General features: G+C 37.8%; 1 protein-coding gene across 3 annotated transcripts in view; it reads left to right on the forward strand.

Moving 5' to 3' along the window:
• The window catches only part of CDH9 (cadherin 9), a 98,061-nt gene extending 93,947 nt beyond the window's left edge, over positions 1-4,114 (forward strand). For all 3 annotated transcript variants that reach the window (XM_020584679.2, XM_010400170.4, XM_039548973.1), the window contains 3 exons: positions 126-243; positions 330-581; positions 3,311-4,114. In XM_020584679.2, coding sequence (XP_020440268.1) covers positions 126-243; positions 330-581; positions 3,311-3,798 — 858 coding nt within the window. In that variant the 3' untranslated portion in view covers positions 3,799-4,114. The remainder of the gene's footprint in view (positions 1-125; positions 244-329; positions 582-3,310) is intronic.
• Positions 4,115-26,344: the final 22,230 nt, after the last annotated feature.

Below are 26,344 nucleotides of genomic sequence, written 5' to 3' on the forward strand. Positions count from 1 at the left end.
TATTTGGCTTAGGACATCAGTTTTTGTCTTCAAATAGAGATTCATTGGATTTTTACTGGACATGAAAAGCAGAGAATTGAAACACAAGGTTTCTAAAATAGCATGAAATACTCTTTTCTTTATAGCTCATACAGACTGTGAGTGCAATTGACAAAGATCAGCCTCCTCGAGGACACAAATTTTTCTTTGAATTGGTGCCAGAATTTGCAGTTCATCCAAACTTCTCTGTTGTAGACAACAAAGGTAACTGCTGACCCTACCACCCCTCTCCCCAATATCACGCACAACTTAATTCAGAGACATTTATTGATTCTGCGTTTCCATTCTAGATAACACAGCAGGAATTATGACTAGAAGAAATGGATACAGCCGTAGTAAGACAAGTACCTATCTTCTGCCAATCATAATATTTGACAATGACTACCCGATCCAGAGCAGCACAGGCACGCTGACCATCCGGGTGTGCGCCTGCGACAGCCGGGGGAACATGCAGTCCTGCAGCGCTGAGGCCTTGCTCCTCCCTGCCGGCCTCAGCACGGGGGCACTGGTGGCCATTCTCCTCTGCATCATTATTCTGCTAGGTAGGTACCTGTGATGAGATGTTTACTTTGAGATCTAGTCACTTCAAGAGCCCTGATATTCTTAAAACCCTTATTCACATGACCCTGCAGAAAAATATCATCATTACTCTTTAGAAGATTGCGTGAAAAGAGTGAGACTGTGCTATTTAGATTAAATAAATTTGAAAATATGGGGTCAGTTTTAGTTACCATGCTCATTTGAGTAATGTTCATACCACAATCAGATCTTCATTTAGATCTAGAACTTTAAAATAATATTTCTGAATCTTAGTGCTAAGTTTTGCACTGATTAAATGTTATGAATTATATTAGCTATTTAATGATGAAAGATTTGGGTTTTTTCTGTTCAGAAAATACTCAGCTCAAAACATAGGATAGAAATGTTCAATTTCTTCCAAGTGATAGAGAGAACAGCTGATTAAATAAGTGTGAGCACAAAAGTCAAATGAATGTTTGGAAGGTAGAAACATTAGAAAGATGTGGTGACATATGAAGGAAGTAGAATAAATGCTAGCTTATTATCTGGTGTTAAGAACAAAAAATTGTAACTTGCATGTTTTGCAAGAAAAGTGCCATCACCTTTACTTTCCAGTAAAACTGCAGAAAGCCTCTTTCCTTTCACACCTGCCCTAGCAAACACAGCTTGCCGAGGGGTCAGTGAGAAGCTACAGGCGTCAGTTTATGTCATTATAAGGGGATCACTTTTTTTTCAGTTTTTACCCTGGATTCAAGATAGCTCTGTAATCCTCTTAATATTTGCTATAGGTATTAGAAGAAGGGCAATATCTAGAAACTATATCTGTACTGGGCTTAAGGAAGAGAGAATACTTGAGCTCTGACAAACTGATTGACTGCTTAGGTTCAGGCATCACTGCTGGCCTGGTTTCAGCATTAGCCCCCTTGGATTCTCCAGGATATTGCCCAGGCATAATCTGAGAGGCAGAACTTGCAGGGCACCACCTTCAGGAGAAAATTATGGTTCAAACTCTGTCAGACCTAGCTCTTCACCTTGCATAATTCTTAACACCATGTCAACAAGCTCTGCATCTTTAAAGCCATCCTTCATGCTCCAACTCAGAGCACAAAAAAATGGAGCGTGAAACACATGCCTTTACACACTCACAATGCAAACATTGCTGATTGGCTGCAATGCTTTAATACAGATTGAACAAATCTGTACTAATCTTTGAATTTACCAAAATTCAAAATGTGCCTTAGGGCCACAGCAGTAGCACATGAGACTCAGAAGAAGATCAGGGGCCACTGTTGTGCAGAACAAGTATGACCACTTTGTGTCTCTCAGCCTCATGGTTAGAGGCCCTGCTCTACTTAGCACTACTGACTTACATGAAGTCAAAGAAACGTGGCTGTAGAGCATCTAAACAGAATTTTTAGTCTACAGCTAGTGTGATACCCAGCATCTTATTTAATTTTTCAACAAGCAGTAGTGTGTTATAATAGTAGACTGGTGTCAACATTCCCAGCACAGATGAGACATATTAAGTACCAGGCTGTGAAAGACACTTCTTCAAAATAACCTTTCAGTGATCTGCCCTTTTCTCATATATGGAGTTCTTAAACTTACTAAAGTGTGTAGTTACTCACCTAGCATTATGAAAACTTGAAAAGAAGGGCTTCTTTACAGATACAAGGAAGAAAATCCAGATAAAACAGAATGGAACACCCTTTGTATTCCCAACATAATACCATGGCATGCGGAAGATCTCAGTTCCCCTCTCCCTACTTGCAGCATGTCCAATCACCAGTACTCAGGTGATTCAGAGTAAAAACTTAGCTCCTAAGACTCAACAAAACCATTCAGCACTGTTGTAATTTACAGTTCAGCAACCACTGCTATGTCTCATTGACAGATGGTCCCTCTGGCCTCTACCATTTACTCCAGCTACTGGAGAGAGAGTCAAATTTTTAAATGCACTTAAGCATTGAATTGCTACTGAAATCAATAGCATTTAGACACCAGAATGTATTTACAAATCCTAACTTCATTTTTTTATCTCCTGTTGTAGAGCCCCATTTTTATGTCAATCCTTACCTCTTCAGAAGAAAGAGTTATTCAACTAGCTCTTCATAAACTAAGGGAATCATGTTTTTTCAAAAGAAACTTTTAGTAACAAAGACTGGATTTCAATTCTCGCAGTCATTGAAGCAAAAGTAGTTCTGTCAATAATATTGATAGCTTAAGGTCTTCAGGTTCTTATTTTCAGAAGGACCTGCAGATCCCATACTCAGAAGTGAATTAGACACTTGGGAATACCTAAATCACTAGCTTTCAAGAGTGTGAATAACTTTTGCCAAGGAGATTCAACTACATTTGATGAAAGGACTGTTAACCACCGCCAGAAAGGTGGTATTTCACAAAATTAAAATCAAATTCAAATCTTGGTAGGATAATATTTTACGGTATTGTTTACTTTTCAACTTCAGCTTAGTTGTAAACCTATATAAAATAAAAAATATTTTGATCATTTCTCCCAAAAATTAAAAAAATCATGTGTTTTTGACTAGTAGAATCATTAATAAAATCTATAAAATCATTAATACTTTCCCTTACTAAGTTCAACTTGGAGATAGATTTTGTCACTATATTCCTACTAAAAATCCTATTCCAGCCTTAAAACCTTTCCAGGTCAAAAGATGAGGTAGAATTTTGGTTCATTTGTTTCCTTTCTAACTATCCATTTCTTCATTTATCTTTTGTTTCCTTTTAGTATTAGTTGTCTTGTTTACAGCTCTCAAGAGACAGAGAAAGAAAGAACCCTTGATCATCTCAAAGGATGATGTTCGAGACAATATTGTGACCTACAATGATGAAGGAGGTGGGGAAGAAGACACCCAGGCTTTTGACATTGGCACACTGAGAAATCCAGAAGCAAGGGAGGAAAGTAAGATGAGAAGAGATGTTATCCCAGAAACAATATTTCAGATAAGGCGGACTGCACCTCTTTGGGAAAACATTGATGTCCAAGATTTTATTCATAGAAGGTTAAAGGAAAACGATTTAGACCCAGCTGCTCCTCCTTATGATTCACTAGCAACATACGCCTATGAAGGAAATGATTCCATAGCAAATTCACTCAGCTCTCTGGAATCACTTACCACAGAGGGCAACCAAGACTATGATTACCTCAGTGACTGGGGACCTCGGTTTAAAAAATTAGCAGATATGTATGGTGGAGAGGACAGTGATCGAGACTGAGAAAGTAATCTGTGACCTGGTCAGTGTTAGTGGAATTCATGTCTATGTTCCTAGATAAAGTGGCCTACTCTCTCTTACTTGGGAAGAAAAAATTTACAAAAAATAGGTGTTGTCTTAGTAAGGGTTTGCTTAATCAATAAGTCAACATAAATGAATATGAACGATTGAGATTTAAAAAAAAAACTATAACTCACCCTGTCTGCCTAGAAACCTCCAATGAAAGGGTTTTATAGGGAATGAAAAGAAAATAAAAGGCTTTTTGTGCCTTTAATAATGACATGGAAACTCCATATTTTTAAATTGCTTTGCTTTACCTTTCCTACTATCTTGGACAGTGTGCATCTGCATTGTAACTTAATCTCAAAAATATACTTTAAAAAGATTAATATTACTGCCATATTTATTGAGTTAAAGAATGTCTGTGTGTTGATTCATCCTGATATTTTTATATATGTATATTTATATTTTTGTATTTTTATTAAATAAATTAGTATTTATAAAAACACCACTTACTCACGTACTTTGTTAATCATAAAGAACTGTCCAATCTTTCTGAACAAAGGAAACTGCGTATTGTGCAATACTTCATTTTTGAATGCATCTTCTTATATTGGATTAGTGGTTGCAATGTACTGTGCAAGAATGATATGGAGAGAGTGCTCTGTAATGGGAATGCAGTGTAGAAAAAAGAGAATCTATTTTGAAAAGGTGATTATAAATAAACGCACTCTAACTTGCAATGTGTATTGCTATATGACATAATAATACAGTTTCATGGTGAAGCTCGCTCCCACATATCTTCTTATGCGAACAGATGACCACTGAGAGGACTTACCAGATAGATGCCTGAGGATCTAAGGAACTATTAAAGTTTATTCTGGTAGATTTGAAAACAATTTTTAATATGCTTTCAAAGAAATTGAGTAATTAAGCTAACATCAATAATGAAAGGAAGGCTATTATATACTAATCTTATTTTGAAGCTTTGAGACAATTAGAAAAATCAGACATTTTACCAATAGTTTCTTTTAAACAAAAGAGAGCCAAGCAATAAAAAAAAGTCTAACTATATTTTATTAAAGATGTTAATGTTCTAGTCCTTTAAAGAAGTGTGTACATTTACATATTTCATAAAGCCTTAATGGCAGACAGCAAGTATATATTTTTGTTTAAAATATATTTGCTGGATAAGCTTTCATGTAATGCACACTTTTTTTCACAACACAGGATAAAAGGAATATAAATGAATCACGTGATCTAACAGAGTTGAAGGGTTTATCCACATTTGTTTAAAAAATGAAAAATATAAAACCTCAAATGCATGGAAAAGAAACAATGACAAAAATATAGGAAGTACATTAACCATAGCATTTCCATTTTTAATATCGACTTAAAGAAAACCAACACATACAGATGTCCAAAATAATAATGTTTCAAAGTTTTCTCTTTATTACTTAGCCATTTTTCAGGTCTTTTCAGAAAGAAACTTAAGATACACATTGACAATGTAATGTGGACTACTGAGGCACTCATCTCTTACCATAAAATTAATAAAGATGGTGCAGCCAAAGACCCTTCAGCCAGACATAAGAACCCACTCCTGCCTACTAATTCTCTTTCTATTGTGTTGACTTTCAGATAATTTATCAAAAATATTTCTTTATTATTCTTTATTTAGTCCATTATACTCTTCTGCCAGCCTGAAGGATGTATCTAAAGTTTCCTCACATTAAACTCCTTTTTTTTTGAGGAAAGGAATGTCTGTGCTTGTGATTGTGGCTCCAAACAAGCACCTGAAGAGCTTGGTGTGAGATGCGCATCAGGTTTGTGACACTATATTGAAAACAATAAAAATTTAGTGTCACAGAAATGTCAAAATAACCTGCAAATATGTGGCAGCTATGTACATGGAAGTGATGCAGTTACAGGGCATGAGTGTATAACTTGACAGCATAAGAACACATACTTCTGTTTTGTGCCTTTTGGAGGTGAAAGCAAAAGAGTTATGCAGTGTATGTTCTCAACCTGTTGCTGGCAAAATGAAAGTACACAGGAATCCATTAGCCTTTGAATTCAATTTCTATAACTTTAAGGCACTGCCTTAAAATGGGATAGAAGAAAACGCAAAGGGACAATAAAAACCCATGTTCCTGAAGAGAAGTGACTGGGGGAGAGGGGAGGAGTGAAACCCAAACAAAACCAAAATGGAAAGATTATAGGATAAACTTCCCTGACTTATAGAAATTGTACTCCAAACTTCATCTTACACAGTAGAGATCTTTCAACAATCTTGTAAATTGTCATCAGAAGTCTGAATATCACACAGTGTAGTAAAATGACAAGGCAGAGGAAAAGGAAAATCTGTCCTCAAGCAAGAACTGATACAGGCAAGGTGTATGTCCATGAAGTTGACTAGGTTTTTAAGTTGTCAAGACTTGGTGCAGGACACATCAAACTGTGACTTCAAAGAGGCTACTAGTGAAGGCAAGATAAAGGAAACAGGGTGTGAGAAATTCTTCTTCCTTGAAGACACAAAAATACTTAAAAAAATATATTTTCCACATAGAAATAATCTTATTTCTGTATTTTGGGGTTTTGTTTTGTTTTTCTTTAGTGACAGAAAGCAGAAAGAAGTATAATAGAACTGACCTCACAGAATGCTCTGGTAGAGACATGTACTCAGTATCATCATGTCATGGTACCACTGTGGTACTTTGGGAGGAGCAGAAAGTCCAGAAAATCAACAAAAAAAGGTACCACCCTCCCCTTCTCTCACCCTAGGTTTTCTCATCCCATGAGTCATAGCCACTAAAGAGAGGGAGATTTAGCCTTTGTTTTCAGCAAAAGAATGTGACTTTCCCATGCTTTCCTGTTAGTTCACTAGTGAGTCCCAGAGCCCTCCCAGAGTACTTCTTAAAGCAATACGAGTTTAAAAAATTACCTACATGGTGATTTACAGATCACAGAAATTCAGGTCCCTGACACAGTAAAATGAGTAATTTCTCAAAATTACTGGGAATTTCAAGCATTCTTACAATGAATAAAAGTAGTTGACAAAAAGTAGTTTGATTCCCAAGACACAGAAGAGGAAAAGAAGGTTATGAGAGGCCTCTTAGAGTTTGATGGCTACTGTTGGTTTTACAGGTCCACATTTGGAAAACCTGGATCCAGCATGGATACTCCTACCCTAGTGTGGTGGAAGGAGCTAACTGACACAGAAATTGTCTTTGAGTTGTCCCATACAAAATGGTACTGATTAAGTTAGCTTCCTTTGGCATTTCAAGATGAGTGATATTGATGGGTACTAATTACAGAAGGTCTAACAAAAAAAGACCAGGAAAGACCAGGATTCAGCTAGACAGTAAAATAAGATAGGTCTAATAATGGGCAGAAGTGCTGATTGACAGTGGGATATGCCATGCTCATCAAAAAGCATACTCATCAAAAAGCAAAGAGAGGGACGAGAGGTCAAAATTGCTTCCAGTGATGCTTCTGCAGATTTTCCTCCCTCTGTGAGAGAACTGAGGCATTGAAGTGCTGGGCATTTCATATTTATGCACATCTTTATCCTCTGTGAAGTCATCTGTGCTTGTTCACCGAAGTTCTGGATCCATGGGACTGCCTAATATGTCAGACATCTCTCACTGGGGGGTGCAAGGCCTTGGGGTCATAGAAGAGGCTCAAGAGGAAGGAGCAAAGTAATTTTTGTGGTGCTAATCTCACCAAGGATCTCTTTTCTGCCACTCAGAATGACTCTGTTGTGGTTCACTGCAAAGGAGAAGAAGCAGTTGGGGAAACTTAAAATTTACAAGACTAACTCAATCTCTAGCAGAAAACCTACTTGTGACTACTAAGGACCAAGATAAATTTAGTAACTCCCAGGGAAATACTGTTAGATTTAGTAATCATTCTGAACAGACTTAAATCGATTTTGAATGGGCTCTCTCCAGGGTTAAGAACAAATAAGCTGAAAAAAAAGAGTAAAAATGAACACAGAGAAATGTCAAGTAAATGTTCCAAGGGAAAAAAAAAAAGACAAACATAAAACCATTCCAGCTCGATGGAGGTCTTGTTTTGTAACGTCTACGTGTTTTCTATTTCTTTTCACTTAAACTGAATTTTATACTAGTCTCACAGACTTAAAAGCTTCCTCTGCTAAGTAGTCTTAGTAGAAAATAATGCTGGAGACAATCTCCCACAGAAGGTTACAATTTTCAGTGAAATGCTGAAACGGGCTCCTCATTTTGCCAGATTAAGCAGCCACCACCATATACAAAAACGCCTAAAATTTTTAGTCCTTTCATTAAATGGCTGTTTTCAGAACTGAATAGTCACACACAGAACAACAAAAAAAAATACATAAAACTTTCCCTGAGTATATTTCTTATGCAACAACAGACATTAACACCTTTTTTTCTACCAAAGGCATTTCAACTGCTAGTGGTCTAATTTACAATGAACGTTGTGTTTTAAAGTTACATATGCACTTCACTTCTCACTTGTGTAAGGAGACAGACAGTGCACATAAGTGTTTGGGTCTTTACAAATTGGAGAGTTGTTACATTTTATGTTTTATAATTGAATTTGTAGACAAACAAGTAGTTTCAGAAAGAAAAAAAAAGCAGAATGAGGATATCACTTTTTTTACTTCTGCCATGGGAAGATGAATGGGAAACAGAGGAATGCTAGAAGAATGTTTCAGGAATGTAGCATGGATATTATTTTGTAGGTACCTGGGTTTTTTGTTCTATATGCATGCATGAGTGTATATATATGCATATATTAAAAAAAATTCCCCACTTTATTATCTAAAAGTTTTGCCAACAGCAACCTTTAGGTATCACACCTTGTCAAACAGAGATGCCCATCTAAAAGGAAAAAAAAACCACGGCAGAACACAAGACACATTCAACTAAGCAGAAACTGGAGGATATAAAACAATCTGATTTCACAGATTGTTTTATGCTGTTCTACCATCCTGTTGTTAGAAGGTATATTTTACACTTCTGTTCAGTTTCAGTTCATGAATCATAATTCAGAAACACAGAGATCTGGCCTGAACTCTACTTAAAAATCACTTCCAAATTTGGGATTTTTCATCTTCATTAAAGTCTTGCAGACAAGAAAATGCAGAAAAGAATGTTGTGAATATCAACGTTCTTGTGTTCCAAAGAAATCATGTTGACGTTATTTCTACAGGGGAAGTGAGTGCCTTTGCTCAGAATCAGCCCACTGGTTGTCACAGGGCACCATGCAGCACAGGAAATACAGGAACATATACTTCTTTCCTTTTACTTCCTGCCCCCCATCATCCCCATTCAAAGCAAAGCACCTTTCTCCCGCTCCAGGAAAATTCATTAGAATACTTTTTAGAAAAATTTCAGATCATCAGTAAAAGCCGAAGAAGTGACAGTGTCTTGTCACAACTCCAATGTCTTTTTCTTGTGCACTGTTATAGCAGGAAATACATTTTCATAACAGTCCTGTAACTTAAAATATGAGCACATTTCTGATTTGTTAATTTTATCATGGAATTTGACACAGCTCCTGTCATAACACATATTAATATACTTTTATCAAGCTTGGAATGAACTATGTAATTTAAAAAGCATTTGCTTTTAGAGTCAGTGTGGCAAGCATTTCTCCCATTACTTCTCACAGGGGAATGACAGGCTGTACAAAGTATGCCTGCACAAACACAGATCTTGATTTTTGGTAAAATGGTAACATTGTTCACTGCTTATAGTTCTGTCCTTCAATTTACTTTTTGAGTTACTGGTAGACATTTAGACCAGACTAGAAACAGTTTATGATCTGTTTGAGTAGTGCAAGAGTATCTTTGGAGCAACACAGGATCCCAAAACCTGTCTGGGATCCTTACAGCCTTCTCTTCCCTCCAGCAGCTGGAGGCAGAATGACCATCCCAGACACTAAATCATGTAAGCATATATCTGGTACATACTAGTGGAAGAAGGGGTGAAAGATAGAGTTTCATGAGTAAAAACAGTAAGAAGAAAATTGGGGCTGGGATTTTTTGTCACTTGAGACTTGCTCTTGCAGCTGTCAGGAAGCAGGCTGCTAGTTGCTAGGGGCAACGATAATAATACTTACTTCTTATATAATGCTTTTATCCCTAGTTTTTAAAGCTTTTTTATACAAAGAAGGTCAGTGTCATTATCACTGTTTTACAGGTAGGGAAAACACTTATTTGTGCACCAGTTCCCCCAAGGACACCCAGCAGGACAATACTGAAGACAGAAGCAGAAAACTCCTCTCTCCACAGGCCATACTGCCTTGAGGAGAGCTAACAATTTAGGAGACATTAATTTATGTACTTTCACTGACAAAAATTAGCAGAAATTTTGCTTGTAATCAGATTTCACTGCCCCACAAATTTCAGACATCTTAAAAGAGGAAAACCTTGCATGTCAAAGATTATTTCCAAATTAAGTTGTTCTTTGGACAAGTCTGTGCTCTGGAGACAGATCCAAGATAGTTTCAAGAGGTCAAGTTCAGTTGCTTTCCTGGGTTGGCCTCGTGCAGGAAAGTGAATGAAAGAGGCTTTTTAATTCCAGGAACAAAGGAAAAAGGATAGACAAAGAAATGTGCAGTAAGCCCTAAAGACTGTAGGAACATGCTCAGATTTGAGAAAGAAGTAGCTTTAACCTTCATCTACCACTTAAAGCAGATTACAAGTGGTACAGAAGGGGTGGACAGTAGAGGAACATCAGGTTGTAGTACCCAGCACCAGCTGGTCTCCACTCCTTCAGAACTGATTGGGTTTCATTCCTAAGGACTCCTTCCATGCCTTTTCATTTGATTTCTTGATGAGACATTATCTTTTGATTTCTGAAAAAAAAAACTTAATTTTTCTCCAGCAATTCCGGATTTGTAATTTAATGACAAATCTTTCGGAACAAGCCTGAACAGCACTCAGCAGGGATGCAGAGAGAAAGCAAGACATGAAGAGGCTTTTCAACCCCATCCACTGTGTAAATGAAGGGCTTTGTTTCAACTAACACTCAAATTAGGATACAGAATGGGCACCAGGCAACACAGCAACATCCAATGGGATCCAGAGTGAGAGCCAAAGAGAGTAAACAGCTTCCCCACCTGCTAACACATATGCTGCCATCTGCAACTTACTGACCAAGGGGGAAGTTTGATCTTTTCCAAAGCAATGCCAGTGTGTTTTCTTCTGTTCCATGGACGAGTGCCTTCAGCCATCCCGCACAATAGTGCCAGAATATTTTTTGTCACTGATGTTCAGCCAACCCTGCACCATTTTACAGCCAGCTTTTGCACAGCAATAGCAGTAAGGGCCAAATTTCACCCACTGCATTTTTCTTCCCAAGTCAATGATGTGCTGCTGTACTTATCAACACCAAACTCATTGCAAAGTATTATGAACACTGTAATTTTTTAGAGGTAAAAAACCCCATCTGTTAAAGATCTTTCTCTTGATTTTATGAAAAACCCTTAAAAATAAAACAAAAATGAGATTTGCATTACATCATTGATACAAACACATACTAGTGATGCAGACTGATTTAATCCACACATTTATACACTTACAATAGAGTGAAAGCCTGAGGAAAGAGTTAGTATCTTTTATCCAACTGTATTAGCTACTTTAATAAAGCCAGGCATGCTTTTAGGCTTATGAATCCCTTCTCATAAGGGGCATATTCCTGCCGTCTTTAGGGCTTACTGCACATTTCTTTGTTCATTCTTTTTCCTTTGTACCTGGAAATGACTTTTTTTACTTTCTTACAATAACCATGCTTGGAGAAAGAGCAGGACAAAGAAGAATTATTTATATACAAGATTTTTACTAATTGCTGTGGATCACAGATTTCAAGTTACAATTTGGGAAATGTCAGAATATATCATAAAAGAGGGACATATATATCAGAATGATAGCATCAAAAAGGATAGATGTGTGGGAAGATGAAAGATAATGGAAATTCAGGAGCAAAAATCAAAATCAAACATTTTGAGCTTATTTTAAAAACAGGAGTCACAGAATGCAAACAGACTGATCAAGGGACCGAGAGTGGACTATCAGAAATATGGTCAGCAACAAAGAATAGAAATTGGCTAACCAGAAATCAGCTTATGTGCCTGCATTAGGCTATTGGTCTTAGCAATACAGAGAACCACAAAACTAGAAAAGGCTAAATTTGTGAATTGGTACTATTGATCATTGGATCAATGGTGATTGATTTCAAACCTCCTTCAGCCAGCAATCACAAAAAAAATTATATTATTTGTATCCAAAAATGAGTACTTCCAAAACCAGACTTAATTTTTTAAACTAGCTTGGGGTTTTCTTAAGGATTTTGTGTAGTAACTTCAAAATAATTTCAAGTACAATTTCTCCCTCTAAGAGAATATCTTAATTTTTGTGATTGCTAGGCAATATAGTTCTAGCCTAGTAAATCGTTCAACAAAAATGGGGACTCCAAATTTATTAACTGGAAGTATATTCAATAACATATTTGCTCAGTCTCCTAGTAGAAATATTGCTTTCATTCTTAGTCGTGCCTCAAATGCAGCACAGAAGCAGAAAGTCAAGCTGTGTTCCTTTTCTGCTCATGCATCACCCATAGTTCTGCAATTAAAACTTCTGGAGTGAAAAGTGAAATAGAAGGAAGGAGAAGATTTTGTGGTATAAAAAAGGTTTTCATGAGGTAAAGTTTCTTCTGATAACACATAGGTTAAGAAATAACTTGACCTGTTCGTGAACTACGACATGCTTAAAATAATTTAAACAAATGAAACAAGAAGTGCCCTTAAAACCCAAGCAATTTTCCACAGTAGAATTGCATCATTAAAATTTGAGAAGAGGAAAAAAGTGTAAATACCAGATGTGGTCTACAAGATACTTCTCTTCAGAAACACAAGGTATTCAATTTAGAATTATGAATAGGGATATATAGATGGATTATAAGGAAATTCAATATCAAAGCACTGATATTTCTTACACTATAGAAGTATCTCCCCCCAAAAAATGTAGATGCTCATTTCCTTCTGACAGTTTAAATTTACTAAGAAAAGAGCAAACAGTAATTCAGTAGAGAACCACTGTGCTGGGACATAAGGAGTGGAAACAGAATGAAGGAGTAAGAAAATATTACTCTTTCACAGAGTATCATCTGCAATATTAAATAATTGTACATAGATTCCTTTTTTTTTATTGCATAGTATTGAGATGCAGACCTGGTCCTGCAGACCTTCTCCAGTGACAAACTTTTTTATACATCTAAAATAGCCCTATTAAATTGCTTTACTGGTCAACTTTTTTCCTTTTTTTTTTTTTTTTAAAGGGTCTCATTTCTGAGCAGTGGTACATAAGCATAAAGCCTCTGGGGCATGGGAATGCCAACTTACAACCCTGCTGCGATTTTTATGCGCCTGTTTTCAAAAAGAAATGCCTATGCTAATACAGCAAAATGGTTGAATCAGCCCAGTATGCGACATTTTTTATATGTTCTCTTGCACTCCTAAGGAATATTAAAAAAATATGATGCTTCATTTGCTTTAATTTCAGCATTATACAGAAAAAACCCCACAAGAAAATATTAAATATTTTGATTATGTTTGAAAAATATTAAACATGACATTCAATGTATCAGCTGTTAACAGCGTACATTTCTTGTGCTGCTTGTCAGGATGTAATCAAAGAAAAACAAATCACCAATATGTCAGATATGGAAATTTAAATCTCAGTAGCATAAACACATTTTGTAAGCTACATTCATATATAAATATTATTATTCCCGTGTGGACCTTTCCTTTATTCTTTCCCATTTTTTGTATAATATAGCACTGAAGTTATTTGCTGTACTGCCATTATCATATTGAGATATATAGAGAGCAACAGCATGAAATAAAAAAAGGAAGAGTATTTCATTGTTTTCTGTAGGACAAATCTAGCGGGCACAGAGTTCTGTGACTGGCTTCTGCTGTTTCTGTGCCACTTCCTCTGCCACCTAGAAGGCTACCAAAAATATCACTCACAGACAAAACTGGTAACCCTAACAACAAGAAGGGGTGGACTTCTGCATTCAGAGAAATAGACCCAGGGTTCATTGCCCTAAATCACAGTCTGTGCCACTGGGGAGGATGGTGAGAAGGGTGAGAATAAAGCAGAACCTGAAAAGCATACTCAGGAGCATGGATTAGTTCTCCACGGAACTTCCCACACTGAAAGCTGGGGGAAAAATGTTCACAATTTTGTTGCTGTTGGCTTATATTGGCAACTAAATATTTGAGGCCAAATCCTTGACTTTGAAGCCTATTTCATGGGGGGTGTTATAATCCACCCTAGAAGGCAAGGGTATCTCAGGTCCTTGATAACTGACCCCTTGGGGCAGATTAGAGCGAAATGACACCGAATGATCAGTGTTGATAAATAAATAAATAAATAAATAAATACGTAGGACTTATTTTAGAATAATTTGTTCTTCTAAAAAGGTGTGCAGCCATTCTGGCTATTATTATTATCTAAATAATAGATATTTAGATAGATAAATAAAGATCCTACTCAAGAAAATATATATGGAAGAGAAAAATGATAATAGTAGAAAGATCTCACAACCCATGGATCCAAGAAGACTTGATTGTTGCAATTTCAATGTCTGTTGGTTGAAGTGATGGTCTCAGTGTTGACCCACTGAAAGCAAAAAACTCTAGAGCAATTATCTGCCATAGGACAACACTGAATAAGAATGTGATTTCTACAAAAACTTGTGTTTAAAGGAAATCAAGTGCTCAGAAACTTGCCATTGTCAAATCCATCAATTGAAATATGACATCATGCTCAGCATATAAAGCTGGCTGAAGAAGAAGGAAGAGGGAGACACTTGGAATGATGGTATTGGTCATCCCAAGCAACTGTTACACATGACGGGACCCTGATCTCCTGGGAATGGCTGCTTGCCCATGGGAAGCAGTGCATGAATTCCTTGTTTTGCTTTGCTAGTGTGCACAGCTTTTTCTTTCTCAGTTCAATTGTCTCAATCCATGAATTTTCTACCTTTTGCCATTCCTATTCTCTCCCACATCCAGAGGGAGAGGTGACATAGTGAGCGAGTGGCTTGTTTGGGGCTCATTTGACAGCTGGGGTTAAACCACAATGCAGGAAAAAACACAAGCAAGGCCTCAAGCACCAACTTTGAGCTAAATTGGATGTATTTAGTCTATTTCAATAAGTTCCTCTCTTTTAACCTAGTCTCTGGAGAAAACTACTGCTCTCCCCTAACCTTCTGCGTTATTTCTGAATCTTTTTTTTGGCACATACATCTTACCAGAATCCATACTCAAATCTGTGATATTGTATCCCAATACGGCTTTCCAGTTGAACGAATATTTAGATAGGCAGGCAACTTCAGAAATACACTGCAGAACCCACAGTGCCTGCTGTGCTCCTCAGAGACATTTGGCAGGATATGATACTCCACTCTGCCAATTCCCCAGCTTCATGGAAAAGGATGTAGTTGCCCTTGGCAGGGCTGTTCTGCCCACCTGGATTGGCTTGTCTGAAAATGAGGATACTAGCCAAGGAAACTGCTACATAACACCATGCAACTTGCGCAAAAGGAACACGTGACCAATTCAGTGTGGTTACTTCATGGTCAGAAATCAGAACTCTCAGAATCCAAACAGTTCCTCCACAGTCACGTCTTCTCTAGACATATCTCTTTTCACAGAAAAGGGGTGTTGTTTTGCATTTGCTATGTAAGTTTTATATCCTACTTCTCTTTTCCACAGGTGATCAGGACAGATTTTGTTAGCCTCAGTCTTGTAGTTGGACTTAATCGTTAGAAAGGGAACCTGATATTAGGAGAGATTTATTAACAGAATATAATGATAAAACCCTAGTTGGGATTGTGCTACATAACTAGTTGACTCTTCTGAAATTAAAAAAAAAAAATAAAACCAAAAAGTATGAAATCTGCATTTGTTAATGAAGCTACATCTAGATTTTTCTGTGAAATATATCTGCATTCTTCTTAGAAAAGAGCAATGTTCATCTGCATATGCATCATGTGGACAACTCCTTTCAAATCTTTATGAAATATAAGTTTTGAAAAAAATTCCTATTAGAGAAAGTTAAATTTAATTCTCCACTGAGAAGGATTACATCTCACAGTACACCAGGAAAAGACTGTAGATTTGAGGGTGCACCAATAAAGCTTTTAGTCCTTATTGGTTCAGCAAGAATTCCTCCAGCATCCTGGTGATTTTGTACTACCGATAGGATTTTTTCAGTCAACCACTAAAATTGCTAAACCTATGCTATCATAAATGTTACTGCCAGATTCTAAAAGGCCATATGACCACTAATTATATCCTAGCACAGCAACTCGATGCACCTAGATAAAAATAAAAAGCAGTGTCCTGGTTCACAATCATCATATAAATACTGCTAAGCTAACATCACTGTGTTTTTTTCAAGTTTTTGAAAAATTAGGTAACCATTTTTTATATAGCTATTTTACATTATTTGAGTAGTCTTTCACAAAGATGTCATTTTTTTTGTGATCTCATGTCTTAGTAATAATTCTAACACTAGCAGTTAAACTTGTAACCTGGTACTCCTCTCCTTAAAACAGGTAACAAACCACTCAGAATTTATTATTGTGAAACAATAATGGGAACCTACTAAACGTAGACAAGGAAATAAGAGGAAGGCTGTATAGCTGGAATGTACAATGGAAGATCATAAGTTTAACCTTGTTATGTTATAAGCAGGTTTTTCAACACAAAGAAGTAGGACAAAAATGGGTTAGATTGGTAGGATAACTAGGATTGCTATGGAGATAATTAAGGAAGATGGGATTATCAACAATGCCAAATACTGAAATCAGGTTAAGGACTCTTCATTAGCAGAGAATAAGAGGACATTAACTACTTCAGGGAGAGTGGTTTCTATGGAAGCCACAGCAGAACACTTACTGAATTTGGACAAATAATTTGCCTCAGGGTAAGAAAACACTTCTAAGAGCTGTGCTGAACAACAATAGATTTCACACCCCAAAATACCCAGGAGTTCAACATGAGAGAATTTCATGGTACTATTACACACACAAAGCACCCTGAGCAGCCTGAGAAAGAGTGAGAGAGGATAATAAAGAACTTTCTTCCATGTTGCTTTGCTTTCTCCTTGACCTTTCTTGTCAGAATCAAGAGTATAAGCAGACATTGCTAACAGATAAATTAACGAAAAAAAAAGTAAAAGAAAGAGTTAAGAAGAGAAGGGGCTGGAGAGAAAAATGATGAAAGCTCTTTGTACTTTTCTGGGAGATGTAGCTATGGAGGAAAGGTGGGTCAGAAATAAGTCATAGGAAGACAGGATATTTAATTTGTCTTTTTCCATGACTTGTAAATTAGGTTTTGTAGTTCACAGGATTTACCTGTGGGAGATTCTGGTAAAAAAATCTCACATTGCTCTCCAAAACCAGTTATTATATGTCAGTATGAAAAACTGACACAAAAGCCATATACATTAAATACATTAACTGTTTATTACCCATTTGTGAACCACAATGCAAAATATAAGGAAAATAATTGCCACCTGATCTCATAATTACAGTGAAGTTACAGATTTTTATATATAGCTTAATATTTACTTTTAAACGGCTGGGAAAGTTTAGAACTGATGTTTCAAAAAATGCCTTTGGTTTTACCCTCAAGCATGTTCTTTCATGCACTAAGTAAGAGGGTAGCATACAGGAAATTCTGGTTTATTGGTAAAGCACCATGGGAATGTTCTCAGATCCTGTGAAAACTTCAATTACTTCTTGCAGTCGAGGGGTGCAGTTCTCATTTACTGACATCAATCACAAAACTAAGGGTTTTTTAGCTATCATTAATATTATTATTGCTAGAAGGAAAAAATAGTAAAAAGATGAAAGAAAACCTGCTACACTTCTAAAACCATGGATAAAAGGCTTACTATGTTGCTGCTTCCTCTGTTAAGTAGCACATTAAAACACACTAACATAAATATACACAGCAAAACAGGATCTAATTTTCTGGGCTAGTTAGTTAAGTGGAAGCAACTTTACTGATATTGGATCAAACTATGACCAGTTTTCTGGCAGCTGTATAACTAGATAATGACATCAATGTTACACTTTACTCTTAGGTGTTTTTCATGAATTAAGGTGTTCTGCTCTAACAGTAAAGAAAAAAATGCAAATAGCAAACCAGTTTTGTTTGAATTTTCATATTTCTATTAAGATATATTTCACCATTATACTGAATGGAATCAGTAAGTTCAGGTTTCACAGAACCTGAAATCTAAATGTTTTTAGAAACATATCAATATCTGGAAGAATTTTTGTCATAATAAAAATACAGTTTTGAATGCCCCGGTCTATATTAAATCCTCCTATGTAGTATCTAAAAGTATAAATCTGGCAAAAGTGTGTTGCTCATGTTTACCAAATTAATGATTTTGCTGAACAGCAGTCATACCATATTTCTGAGAAAGCAGTGTGCTCTTTCCTGTTTCCTGTGTCTACAACTTGCAAATGCAGGACTTTTTTTACTTTTAATAATAGATATATAAAAGTTATTGTCAAGCTACTCTAAAACAAAAAGAATATACAAACATCTGTACTACCCTTATAGACTGCTTACTAAAACTAAAAAATAAAAATAATAACAGCACGATTTTTACTGTAGATGCAACTGCTGCTAATATAAATACAGCAGAGATCACTATTGTTTACTTGGAAACAGTTTATTCTACCATCTTTAATAAAACATAGGCAAATCTATTAGTGTAAAAAAGAGAACTTTCAGATTGCTCTACAATATATATATATTTACTGTGGGGGTGATGAGGCACTGGAACCTGGTTGCTCAGAGAAGCTGTGGATGCCCCATCCCTGGAAGTGTTCAAGGCCAGGCTGGATGGCACTCTGAGCAACTTGGTCTAGTGGAAGGTGTCCCTGCCTGTGGCAGGGGTGTTGGAACTAGAGGATCTTTAAGGTTCCTTTCAACCAAAACCATTCTGTGATTACAAAATTTTTTTATTAATCTGGAAGACCCATGGAGAGCTAGGAGATGCTACAAAGAACACCTGCAGAACTTACATTTTATCCCCTAGTGTATATTCATTACAATACAGTATTAAATTGCTATTTATACAGTATTTTCCCAAAGGACCCTCTCTACCTTCCCATTTCATACACACCATAACTAGCTTCATAAAAGAAGAGCTCTTCCATCTTTTCTTATACTGTTATGACTTAATATTTGCCACATAAAATATCTGCTGCATACTCTGCAGATAAAGCACGGAACACAGAATTTTAAATTTTCTCACTCTTTAGTCTCTGAGATGGATCTGGCATAACAGATACTTTTATTCAAGAATTCTTACAAGCTAGGAACTAATTCTTTAGGCTACCATTGACAAATGATACACTGTGCATATTATGCACTTCTCTATCTATAGCATACTAATTGCAGTATACCTCAGGTATAGGAATCATCTTTCTGAGAAGGTTTGCATAAGCACTAAAAAACACAAGAAAAGAAGACACATTACTTCAGGATGCTGCTGTGAATTGATATGATGTGACAGGGAGATACCAGATATTCTGTTTTAATCATTCAGGGGTATAAAATCAAGGGCCTTAAAAAAAAAAAAAAAAAAAAAAAAAAAAAAATTCCCTAATCCAAGGCTTTTTTTGTGACTTACATGAAACACTATTTGAAAAAATATAGAAATTGTTCTGAGAGAAGAGAAGAGAAGAGAAGAGAAGAGAAGAGAAGAGAAGAGAAGAGAAGAATCTGAGCTTGCCTTTCTTCCAAAGAGATGCTCTGAAAAAAATAGGCTTGTTAAACTGCACTCCCTTCAAATCACTCTCTTCCTCTCAGGAAACTTAATTTTCATTTGTTTTTGTTGGGGTTTTTTTGACTAGTACTGATAGAGTTTCAAATATAAGAATAAAACATTTCTATTCAACTTACTGCGTCCAACTTGTCTCACGTCCCCTCCCCACCCCTGCAGAAGTTTTTTTGGTTAAAGAAGGAAATAGAAGCTACGGATATGGCAATTCTCAACATGTGAAAACATGACCTGGCCTTGGAGCCTGGAAAATTCCCTATTAGCTTTTGTTTATTTATTGATAAATATATAAATATATAAATATGTATGTGTTTATATGCATGCACATGTATAAAAGCTGCCATTACCTATCTTTTAGGAGAGAACTAAGATTTCTGTTTGGTTCTGTAAAAGAGCTTTTAACAGATGGCTACCTTCCCAGCATCGATGGAGGAAGCTGAGACCTCCCAAAAATGTATTTCCTGTAGCTCTGTATCCCAGTGCTGTGAAAGGCTTCACACTGCTTTCATCAGGTTCAGAGCTAGATGAAGTCTCTCTATGTGCACTGCACAGTTAATCAATACACACACCTTTTGGACAGAAGTTTAGAACACAACTGAAAAGTTTATAGGAATGGAAGTAGGGCATGCCCTACTTCCTCTTCACACTCTTCCCCTACTCCCCTCCTACAAGAGACAGTTGTCTGTGAACTTCTCCAATGTGAGCCCTTCCCATGGGCTGCAGTTCTTCACAAACTGCTCCAGTGTGGGTTCCTCACACAAGGTGCAGTCCTTCAGGAATAGATTTCTTCTGCATTATTCCCCACGGGGTCACAAGTTCTGCCAGTAAACCTGCTCCAGCATGGGTTACCCACTTTCCAAAAGTCCTGCCAGAAGCCTTTTCCAGTGTGGACTTCTCAAGGGGTCATAATCTCCTTTGGGCATCCACCTGCACTGATATGGGATGCTCCAGAGGCTGCAGGTGGATATCTGCTCGCTTGTGGATATCCATGGGCTACAGGAGAAAACCATGGTGTGCACTACAGGCTGAGCAGGAGAACCTCTGCTCCAGCATCTGGAACACCTCCTCCCCCTCCTTCTTCCCTGACCTTCATGTCTGCAGAATAGTTTCTCTCACATATTTTCACTCTTCCCTTCTCTGGCTGAAATCGCTCCTGAGCAGTAACTTCTCCCCTTTCTTAACTCTGACACTGCAGAGGTGTTACCACCATTGCTGATGATCTTGGCCGTGGCCAGTGGTGTGCCCATCTTGGAGCTGGCTGGCATTGGCCCTATCAGACAGTGGGTGAAGCTTTCAGCAGCTTCTTGCAGAAACTGTCCCTGTAGCCCCCACTGCTACCAAACCTGGCCATCCAAACATGATACAAATCAATCGGTGACTTATACACATCAGCTAGTGCTATATAACTGATAAATGCCATATAATTTTTTGTGCTAATAGAGTTAAGATATTGTCCATTATTTTTCACTCTGCATATTCAGTGAAATGATTACGTACAGGAATTTGGCTTGATGAGAAAGGAACAAAAGGCTTGAACAAAAGACAAGGGCTCCTTGCTGTTCCTGAACACTAGAATACCTTTCACTGAACTATAATTTGTTATTCTGGCTGTTATGTTTGGGAAGACTGCTAAACTGTTGTATCTCAGAGCAAGCTGGTAGAGAAAAAAAAAAAAAAAAAACAAACCCAAGAGCCATTTGGGTTGTCTTGCTACAATAGAGTTATGAACTTTTAGATTTGCAGTATGTCAAGGGGTAAAACTTTGAGCAGCTATTCAATACTTAGGAATGATTGTAATGATGTTTAATTCCCTCTTGTATAATGTTGTTACTATGGCAACTAAAAATTCTGAGCTGGTGAAGCCAAAACTGCTTTCAAATTTCAAAATATTTCAATAATATGTTTGCTTTTTTGTTTTTTTAAATAATGCATTTAGACTTCACATTTTTCAAAATGTATGAATAATGACACCACAACATTATGTTGACACAGTAAACAGTCAAATAGTAAGTTGGGACAGAAAGATTGCAAAAGCCTCTGATAAGAGTCTTTGTTGGTAATTAGGACATGCAGCAAAAAAAAGCATATGCCTGAACCAAACACAAGTAAGCTCATCTAGTGTATCATCTTTGTGAGAGCGTTCAGCCTAAGGAGCTAAAGCCACACCTTGACACAGGCAGTTTACTATTTTGTTTCCTTTTTTTGCCTATTTACAAAAATCACTTTTTTCCCCCCCCAGAAATCATCATCCAATAATTTGGTTGTGAGGCAGCTGATGAGATGTGAATTGGCTTGCTCCTTCTGCAGAGAAATGCTACTTTACTGTTCATTGCACACCCTTAACTCTTTTCCTGTAATGCTACTGCTTAGAGACTCAAAACTTTATTTTAACTTTTAAAGGTAAAACTAAGTATTCCCTCAGCATCCCCTGGCTTGGTCTATAACAAGAAATATTCACTTTGAGTAGGAGTCTGCATTCCTTGTAAAAGTAACTTGCTTGATGGCTTCAGTGGGAGTCTTAGTTGCAGAAAGAATTCAAGATAGAGCTTATAAATATGATGTGCAGCACTTCTGTATTCCTCATAGGGCAGCCAGAAATATGGAATTCTACATGCACATACCTATTTTCAGAGGCTACTTAATAGAATTACATTGAGTTTTAATAAATTCAAAGTATGCATTTTGCAAAATATGTTGGGATCATTCTGGAGGAAAAATGCGGTCGTTTTTTGTAAGATAACATTAAACAAGGAGAGAGGAAATGAGAGAGGAAATAAATGGCATCATAAAGCAGTGCACCTCTCTTTGAAAAGCTCAGTAGATCACAAAAATCCTCATGGACATGTTAAGTATATAAAGCATCTAAACACCTTTACAAAGCAGTTCCTCATTTCAATGCTCTGATAATATTAAAACCTCAAAATATGGTTCTTACGGGTTAAATAATTTTGAAATACATGAGTTTGGAACAGACAGTGGAAGCAAGTGGATTCTGTTTATTTGTTTCCTTACAGTTTCATGTCTAGCTTGGATATTTATTGCCTCTCAAACAGCTCAAAAAGCTTCTTAGACTCTCCTGGCTCCTCACTGCAAAGCACCCAAGGAGCCTGTCTCAAAAGCAGCTACTACAGACAAATTAGAGAATGTGTCATACTAGTGCAGTGTATGGTAAGAGCTATTATGTGCCTTCAGGAGCAGAAAGTGGTGGGAGAAGAGGCACCCCACTGATAGCCTGTGCTGGTTTCTCAGAAAGACTCCAGACCTGACAAGACAAAATCCAGTAAGAGTGGCAACAATGAAAACACAAAGAAGCAGAAACTGGTTTTTTAGCAGAACGGAGTAGCAGCAATTGGTACTGACTGTGAGTGTTTGGGATAAATTGAATTCTGAACCAACAAAATTCATTCTCTCTCTGGGCAAGATAATCTGGAGACAAAACAGTTGTGACCTATCTGAGCACAAACCACAAATGGTTTTGGAAAAATCCATAAAGAGCAACAAACAGAAAGAGTACACAGAAATAAGTTACTGTGAGAAATTCACTGCTGCTTGCATCCACCTTCTTGAACAATTAATGTGAATTATTTATCTTTTTTTTTTTTTAGTATCTTTAATGTCTTTTCAACACTTAACCAAAAATTTAGTATTTCAGTTACACACACACAAGAACTTCAATGATAACTGCGAGGTTATTGCTTTGTTTCACATCGATTGGGGGTGGGTGTTGTTGTACTGGGTTGACCTTGGCTGAATGCCAGGTACCCACCAAAACCTCTTTATCACTCCCCTCTGCAGACCACTCACCAAATAATAATATACCAAATACCATCATGGACAAAACAGGCTTGAATTAGAGGTATTAACTGAATTTTTGCTAATAAAATCAGAGCAGTATTTACTATTGAGAAGTAAAATAATACTTAAAAAACACCTTTCCCACAACCAACACTCCCTCCTTCCCAGCTGTATCTCCTTTCCCCAGCAGCACAGGGAGACAGGAAATGAGGGTTATCGTCAGTTCATCACACATTCCCGTAGTGACCGCTGGTGTCCACTGCCCAGGCTGGCTCCAGCGGTGTGTGGCTGGAGTGGGGAGCAGCTGGAGGCACGGAGCTTTAAAGCTGCTCCTCTGAAGCCTCTGCTCTACTCTGCAGAGCACCGGCTCCAGGCACTGCAGCAGTCAGCAGCCCTCGAGGAAGGGAACGATAAAAAGTAGCGGGGAGGCTTGCCACGGGACATAACCCAACCTCACTGAACGGTATCCACAGAGGACAAGCCCAGATCATGTCTGCACGACAATTTATAAAGGGAGGCGTTACAACGGGGATGGATTGACAGGGGACCAATAGGGATCTTTAGGAGAGGGATGCGGACAGGGATGGACATTCACATGGGCCAACAGTCTTGAGGGGTGGAGAGAAAGGGGTCACAGGCCCCAATGGGGCGTCAAGGTTTAGGGGATTTCCAGAGGGGAGGTATCCGAGGGGGCAGGATCTCGGGGGATTGACAAGGACCATAAGGATAATTAGGGAGGGCTTCGGTGACAGGCACAGGACTTTCAGGAACAACAGGAGGAGTTTGGGTGATTGATAGGGAAAGAGCCAGAACAAGGGGAGGGGATAACCATATTGGGAGCACCGGGGGCGCGGCTTGGATCTGGGACAGACCAACTGGGGGCAGGAGTGGGGAAGGTAGGGATGAACCATTGGGGTACAGAGAACATATAAAAATACAATAAAAAACCTCGCATCACCACAACACATTGTTTCTGCTACTGCTCAGGGAGAAGAGTCCTTCCTCTGCTCCAACATGGGGTCCCTTCCATGGGAGATAGTTCTCTATTAATTCCTCCAACATGAGCCCATTCCAGGGCAACAATTCTCCACAAACTGCTTCAACATGGGTCCTCCAGGGGTCACAAGTCCTACCAGGAAACCTACTCCAGCGTGGTCTCCTCTCTCCATGGGTCTGCAGGTCCCTGACAGGAGCCTGTTCCAGCATGGGTTTCCCATGGGTTCTCAGCCTCCTCTCAGGCATCCACCTGCTCCAGTGTGGGTCTCCTCCAGGGGCTGCAGGTGGATCTCTGCACTCCCATGGATCTCCATGGGCTGCAGGGGCACAGCTGCCTCACCATGGTCTGTACCACAGGCTGCAGGGGAATCTCAGCTCCAGTGCCTGGAGCACCTCCTCCACTCCTTCTGCACTGACCTTGGTGTCTGCAGAGTGGTTCCTCTCACATATTCTCACCTCAGTCTTCTCTGTTTGGAATTACAATTGCACAATAACTTTTCTTTTTCTTCTTCTTAAATCTGTTATCACAGAGGCATTACCATAATTTCTATTTGGCCCAGCCTTAACCAGCAGTATGTTTGTCTTTGGAGCTGCCAGGCATTAGCTCTGCCGGACATGAAGGAAGACTCTGTCAGCTTCCCACAGATGCCACCCCCATAACCCCTCTGCTACCAAAGTTTGTCCATGGAAACCCAATACGTGGCATGTTTTTGGTTTGCTTTTGTGACTTTTTTGTTTTATATTTTTAAAGAAAATGTCATAAACATAAAACTTGATCTAATTTTAACCTGACATCACCCCTTAAATTAAGGTGAAAAGAAAAAAAAAGACAGAAAAAAAGGAGAGAAAGATCCAAACTGAATAAATAGCTCCTTGAATACCCTGAAAGACAGTGTAATTGCTTAGGAAGGAGTGTGCTGAAATCCCAAGTTTGGCAGTACACTCACCATAGTAAAACCGAAGGAACGCTTTGAACTGTCAAGTGGCACAGTGTAAGGCTATTGTAAATACTCCATGCAACATTTATAAAGGCACCTCTAGAAAATACCTAAATTTCACATACGGTTTTAGCCTAAATGCAATGGGTGTTCTGTTGTTATTTTTAATGACACACTATATCATGTGCAAGTTATAGGTACATATCAACATCTTGCATTGTATAATCCTACCATACTTCACTGAAATGTTAAGCTTTCAGCACTCTCGCCCACAATATGATAATTACAGCCATTCAAGCACTAAAACTGGCACATTTCTTTTCCACAGAATATCATGGGTTGTTCAGACATTTCACACCCCACCTCCTTCTACAATTTTCTAACACTAAGATAGATATAAAAAGTGAAGATGGCAAACAGTGTGTGCCAGATAAGACTGTGAAAAGCAGACCTTTATCCTCAGTTCTGTTCTTCACCTGCAACATGAAACTCCAGTTCTCTCTTCTCCCTCCCTTCTCCTTCTCCCATCATATGATAATGTAAGATATTCCTCTTTGATCTTTCCAAACATATTTCAAGCTCTTTTGAAGACTGTGCATATGTAGTTTTTATAAATCCTTTAAATTTTTTATAGTTTTAAAGGCTTCCTGGAGTATAAGAAGCTTTTAAAATTTAATATTCACACAGCCCATCCTCTTGTGTCTATCTTCAAGAATGCTATGAAAACCATGCTGAGTGCCCTTGTTCTTTGTGTTACCCTCCTGGAATTTCATGGCTCCCTGCATGCACAATCCTACAAATTTAGTTAGTAAGGAACACCTTGACTATTTTCTGCTAGGAAGTATGCCTCTGTAATGGATAGTCATTCTGATTTTAGAAAGCCTCAGGAAATGGGTGTGTTATTTCTATTTTTATTATACCAGTTACATGGGTTTACAAAGATATT

Source organism: Corvus cornix, chromosome 2 (genome assembly GCF_000738735.6).
Source record: "Corvus cornix cornix isolate S_Up_H32 chromosome 2, ASM73873v5, whole genome shotgun sequence".
NCBI classification, from domain to species: Eukaryota; Metazoa; Chordata; class Aves; order Passeriformes; family Corvidae; genus Corvus; species Corvus cornix.